This window comes from Lepus europaeus, chromosome 5 (assembly GCF_033115175.1).
Source record: "Lepus europaeus isolate LE1 chromosome 5, mLepTim1.pri, whole genome shotgun sequence".
Classification (NCBI taxonomy): domain Eukaryota; kingdom Metazoa; phylum Chordata; class Mammalia; order Lagomorpha; family Leporidae; genus Lepus; species Lepus europaeus.
This window is the reverse complement of record NC_084831.1, coordinates 16634074-16639727: the sequence shown is the minus strand read 5'-3', so window position 1 is coordinate 16639727 and position 5654 is coordinate 16634074. Positions and strand designations below refer to the sequence as shown.

Here is a 5654-nt window from a genome sequence, read left to right as displayed (position 1 = left end):
GCCTGAGCTGTGCTGATCCAAAGCCAGGAGCCAGGAGCTTCCTCGGGGTCTCCCACATAGGCTGGTGCAGGGGCCCAAGCACTTGGGCCGTCTTCTACTGCTTTCCCAGGGCATAGCAGAGAGCTGGATTGGAAGTGGAGCAGCCGGGTCATGAACTGGAGCCCACTGGGGATGCCAGCAACACAGACAGAGGCTTAGCCTAGGCTGGTCATGTGACTGGCTTATTTCATTTAACTTAATGCCCTCAAGGTTCATCCATGCTGTAACATGTAGGAATTTTCTTTTTAAGGCTGAGTAGTATGCCAAGGCAGGTACACACTGCACTTTGCTTATGCATGGACATTGAACTCATTTCTACCTTTGGGCTGTTATGGGTAGTGCTGCTATGAACTTGAGTGTACAAACATCGTTTGAAGGCCCTGAGAACTGAGAAGACTCAGTTCATAATTCTAAATCTAAAGCATTGTCAGAGGTTCGAAACATTTGGTAAAAAAAAAATAGGTTGATAACATACATTTAACCTGAGCACTCTAACCAAAGCTGTGGGCCAGATCTAACCAGAATTAAGGTAATCAGTCATCAAAAATAGGCAGCTAATGTTAATTCCTTTAAGACTCAGTTCTCCCAAATAATCAAGGCTCAATAAGAGCAACAGAAAAACACATGAGACATTCCCCAGGATGCATAAAATTCTCATTATTTCAGTCAGCTACAACAGTACAGGAAAACCTTGATAAAAGGATTAGCATGTAGGACCAGTTGTGGCGGAGCAGATAAAGCCGGCTCCCCCTATGGGCATAGGTTTGTGTCCTGACGGCTCCGCTTCCGATCGAGCTCCCTGCTAACAGCTTGGGAAAAGCAGCAGATGATAGCCCAAGTGTATGGGCCCCTGCACCCGTCGGGGAGACCTGGAAGAAGCTTCTGGCTCCTGGCTTCGGCCTTTCTCAGCCCCGGCCATTGTGGCCGTTTGGGGGGTGAACCAGCTGAGGGAGGATTCTCTCTCTGTAGTTCTGACTTATAAATAAAACAACATTTTTTTAAAACTGCTCTATAATTGTAATCACAAATATTTTCAGATTACAACTGGGTGACAAAAATACTTAAAATAGATGTTCACAATGACTCAGCAACTTAGAATATTTTAGAAAGCACTCAGAGTTTCAGACTTTTCTCTGTCCGGGTCTCAGGACCCACACCGGCGAGTGAGCGGTAGTGATCCGAGAGCTCTGGGTTTAACAAGGCAACGTTGGCCTCGACTGTGGACTCCGGAATCTTAAACAGGCGGGAAGAGGAATTTCCACAATCTAGCAAGCAAGACAGTGAGAACTCTGGGTGAGAAAGGCCAGGAGGCCAACTCCCACTAGTCTAGAAAAATGTAGGAGGGAGTTTGTTACTGGTTGGGGGTGGGGGTGGGGGCGGTGCCCAGAGAGAGTCCCGTGGGTTCTTTTCTTCAGCTCAGTATAGAAATAAAAAGCTGGCAAACAATTTGCAAAGAGGCAGAAACTTTTATTAGACAGAAAAGAAACTTACTTGCCTGAGCAGGACACTGGCTCTGAGGAAGTGTCCCGAGTTTTTAAGGCGATACTATATGTTCATTGGGTCATTATGTGGGGGTTCCCATGAGACGGGGTGGGGGTTCATATACTATATGTTGATTGGCTTGGGGCTTATGGAGATAGTGGGGGGTCTCCTGGAGTTGGCCCGTCTCCCACTTAGGGGCTCGGCCCCCTCCTCTGCCAGCTCTGGGTGGAAGATTGCAACTAACTTGAAGGCGTGATTGAAAACCTCAAAGTCACACAAGATAGCCCCAGAGCCAGTCTGACTCTCTCCAGGGGCCCAGCCCCGCTCTGCCAGCTCTGGGTGGAAGAGTGCACACACCCTGAGGATGTGGTTTAAGGCCGCAAGGTCACACATGCAGTACAAGAAGCTACAGTCGGGGAGATGCTGGTCAGCCTGCTGTAAGGGACATTCTACCTGTGTCCAAGGGGCCCACAGACCCCCAGCTCCATTGGCCAGCCTCAGAGGTGGAACTCATGGCCCTGCAGGGGTCTGGTGCTGGCTACAAATAGCAGTTTAACGTGAGCCATGTTCTCAAAATGGCAGCAAAGGAGGTAGGGGAAAGGAGACACGTGGCGCCCTTCAGCGGGGAAGGCCGATGGAGACCAGACGCTGGGCCGAAGCTGTCAGTCTCCCTTTTCCCCTCCCGGAGTCTGAGACAAAGGAGAGGGGCAGTGAACAGACCCTGGGCTGGTCAGACAAGCCAAAGAGGGCCAAGAGGGCCCAGGCAGAGAGTGTGAAGGAGAGTGAGCTTGGGGCCAGCGCTGTGATGTAGTGCGTAAATCCGCCGCCGGCTGTGCTGGCGTCCCATCTGAGTCCTGGCTAATCCACTTCCAATCCAGCTCTCTGCTGTGGCCTGGGAAAGCAAGCGAGTGGCCTGGGCCTCTCATAGGATGCTCCTCCTGCAGGAGTCGGGCAGAGAGACTGTAACTAGAAGAAAGGAAGCAAAGGCCACGGGGGCTCCAGGACAAGAAAGCGGGCAAGCCCCCTCCTCTGTGAAACACTGGCAAAGAGATGTTGGGTGCCACGAGACAAGGCAGGAAGTAGGCTGGAAGTGCATTCCTCAGAATGAGACTGCTCAGAACTCACCACTGGGCCTCAAAAAGGAATTCAGCCTGTGGCGTAGCAGGGAAAGCCACCGCCTGCAGTGCCAGCATCCCATATGGGCGCCAGTTCAAGTCCCAGCAGCTCCACTTCTGATCCAGCTCCCTACTATGCCTGGGAAAGCAGTGGAAGATGGTCCAAGTCCTTGGGATCCTGCACCCACATGGGAGACCCAGAAGAAGCTCCTGGCTTCCAGATCAGCACAACCCAGCCTTTGCAGCCATCTGGAGAGTGAACCAGCAGATGGAAGACCTCTCTCTCTCTCCCTCTCTCTTTCTCTCTCCCTTTCTGTAACTCTGCCTTTCAAATAAATCTTTAAAAAAGAAAGAAAGCACACACACTCATCTTTTTTGCCTTATTTCCAAGTTTTGAGTCATTTTTTCTGCAGCCATTTGATTCCCAGGGGTGCAGCCCAGAGTGTGGCGTTGCTAAGGCCTACATCACTTGGTGGTTGTGAGGACACTCTAGGATGATGCTTGCAGGTGCCTGTCAAGGAGATTGGCATAAGGTGGGTGCTTCTGCATGGCCATCACTCACCTTATTGTTACATGGCAGCTGGGGGGCGGGAGGGGAGCTGCTTGTGATGCAGCAGGGAGGGTGGCCTTTCTCCTGCCATGGAGGGCACAGAGGCAGGGTGCTGGGGCCCGTGTGCCTCCCTACCGTAATGCTGGGAGAACTGCTCTTTCTTCTCAGGGGTCTCCATGGGGTCCTTGCTTCCTCCAGCATCATGGGAGCGCTGGTGGTTTGGCTGATGAACTATAAGCCAGTCTTGTTTGGGTTCCTGTTCCTTCTGCTGTTGCTAAGCAACTGGCTGGTCAAGTATGAACCCAAGCCCGCCCCCTCAGGGTGCCGGAAGGTGAGCGAGAAGGGGATAATGGGACATTTACAGCCAAAGTGGGGGGGGGGGGGTTGGGAGGATGTGGAAGGTGCCAGAATAAGGGGGAAAGGCTGAGGAACCCAAGACTTTGGTCTAAGTCCCTGCCTTTCAGCTTCTGCTTGGTTGATGGTGGGCCAATCACTTCTCTCCCCAAGGCTTCAGTTGGGTCAGCTGTAAGGGGACACTCCCTGTACCTGGCTTCACGTTGGTTGTCAAAGCTGTTTGGGAAGCAGAGATGACAAACGTGGAACAAGTGAACGGGATAGACCAGAGACGCGTGCATATAGATGTGCATCTGAAACGCCCCATTGAAGATAGCGGAAGTGTACAAAACACCTTGTAGTGCACTGTGGATGTGTAGACATAGTAAAAGGAGCTTAGGAACTGGGCCTCAACTTCAGCGCTATTGGCAATTCGCCTGGGATAATCCTTTGCTGCAGGGGTGGGGTAAAGCTTATTGGAAGCCTGGAAGCATCCCTGGCCTCTACCCACAAGAGACCAGTAGCACCGCTGCCCCATTTGTGACAAACAGAAATATCTCCAGACAATGCCAAATGTCCCCCAGGGAGGGCAAAATTGTCTCCCATTGAGAACTACTAAAGAAAGGCACAGGAAAATAAATACTAAATGCAGGATTACCATTGAAAAGATGCTGCTCGGGAGGAGAAGGGCTTCAATTGTATTTGTGACATTTTATTTCTTAAGCTGGCGGGATAATATCAATATTTGTTGTATTATCTACTCTTTTTTTGCATATCTGAAATGTTTAGATTTTAACTGTTTTGAAAGACAAGTAGTTTGTAGCTGAATTAAAAAAAGAAAAAATAAAGTGTTCTTTATTATTAAGGAGCAGGAGGCAGGTGAGGGTTAGAAAAATAGGGGCAGGCTGGTGCTGTGGCACAGTAGGTTAATCCTCCTCCTGTGGCGTCGGCATCCCATATGGTCGCTGCTTGAGTCCCGGCTGCTCCACTTCCGATCCAGCTCTCTGCTATGGCCTGGGAAAGCAGTAGAAGATGGCCCAAAAGCTTGGGCCCCTGTGCCCACGTGGGAGACCCGGAAGAAGCTCCTGGCTCCTGGCTTGGATCAGCGCAGCTCTGGCCGGCCATTGCGGCTACTTGGGGAGTGAACTAGTGGAGCTGGGCTGATCCAAAGCCAGGAGCCAGAAGCTTCTTCTGGGTCTCCCATACATGTGCAAGGCCCCAAAGACTTGGACCATCTTCTACTGCTTTCCCAGGCCATAGCAGAGAGCTGGATCGGAAGTGGAGCAGCCAGGACTCAAATTGGTGCCCACACGGGATGCCAGAACTTCAGGTGGTGGCTTTACCCACTATGCCACAGCCCCAGCCCCTAGGATAACATTTATAAACCACTTGGCATGGAGCAGGTGTTCGGTGCAGACTGGGAGTATCATTATTAACCAACGTTTCGCTTTTCCCTGGGGGTGGGGACCTCAGGAGGAGGCAGAGAAAGCAAAGACCCCGGATGCCAGCCCCACCAACACCACCATGAGCCCAAAGGAACTGGAGAGGTTGCAGGCCTGCTTTGCACTCCAGGACAAGCTCCTCGAACGGCTCCTGTGCAGCGAAATGAAGCTGAAGGTCCTAGAAAACCAGATGTTCGTCCTATGGAATAAAATGAGCCGGCACAGACGCTCAGGCAGACACCGGCAATTTCCCTCGAGGAGACACAGGAGGAGGAGGCACGGCTCGACGGTCTCCACCCTCTCCGACTGTACTTCCATCTCCCTCGCCTATTGAGACGGGGCTGGGCTCGCCTCTGCTGCCATGACCTTGACTCTGCGTGCTGGCCTGTTTCGTGTCGCGAGAACAAAACACGGGAGGCTGGGTTTATTTAGCTTCTAGCTCTGGAGGTCCAAGAGGATGTTGCTAGTGTCGGCTCCTGGTCAGGGCTTCGGAGCCAGGGCTTCGGAGCAGCCAGCAGCTGTCCGGGCGAGTGGGAGAGGGAAGTCACGTGGGGGAGGATGAAGGAAAGCAGAGCTCATTCTGTAACAACGGCTCCAGTGCTGTATCTCTCTCAGTAACCCACCAAGGCCTGTGATCCCTGATCCCGTCCCCCGAGGCAGCCTTTAGTCTCTTCCAACGATGGTGCCCCATCC

The 5654-nt window shown here is 52.1% G+C and overlaps 1 protein-coding gene across 1 annotated transcript; it reads left to right on the top strand.

Moving 5' to 3' along the window:
• Positions 1-3325: 3325 nt before the first annotated feature.
• On the top strand, positions 3326-5295 carry TEX46 (testis expressed 46). Its single transcript, XM_062190046.1, has 2 exons — positions 3326-3517; positions 4996-5295. Exons 1-2 carry the CDS (start codon positions 3326-3328, stop codon positions 5293-5295), a joined length of 492 nt encoding a protein of 163 aa, XP_062046030.1.
• Positions 5296-5654: the final 359 nt, after the last annotated feature.

Coding starts and splice junctions, on each gene's coding strand:
- TEX46 (XM_062190046.1), top strand. CDS start 3,326: ATGCTGGGAGAACTGCTCTTTCTTCTCAGGGGTCTCCATGGGGTCCTT. Junction 3,518..4,995: donor CCCCCTCAGGGTGCCGGAAG/GTGAGCGAGAAG, acceptor GGACCTCAGGAG/GAGGCAGAGAAAGCAAAGAC.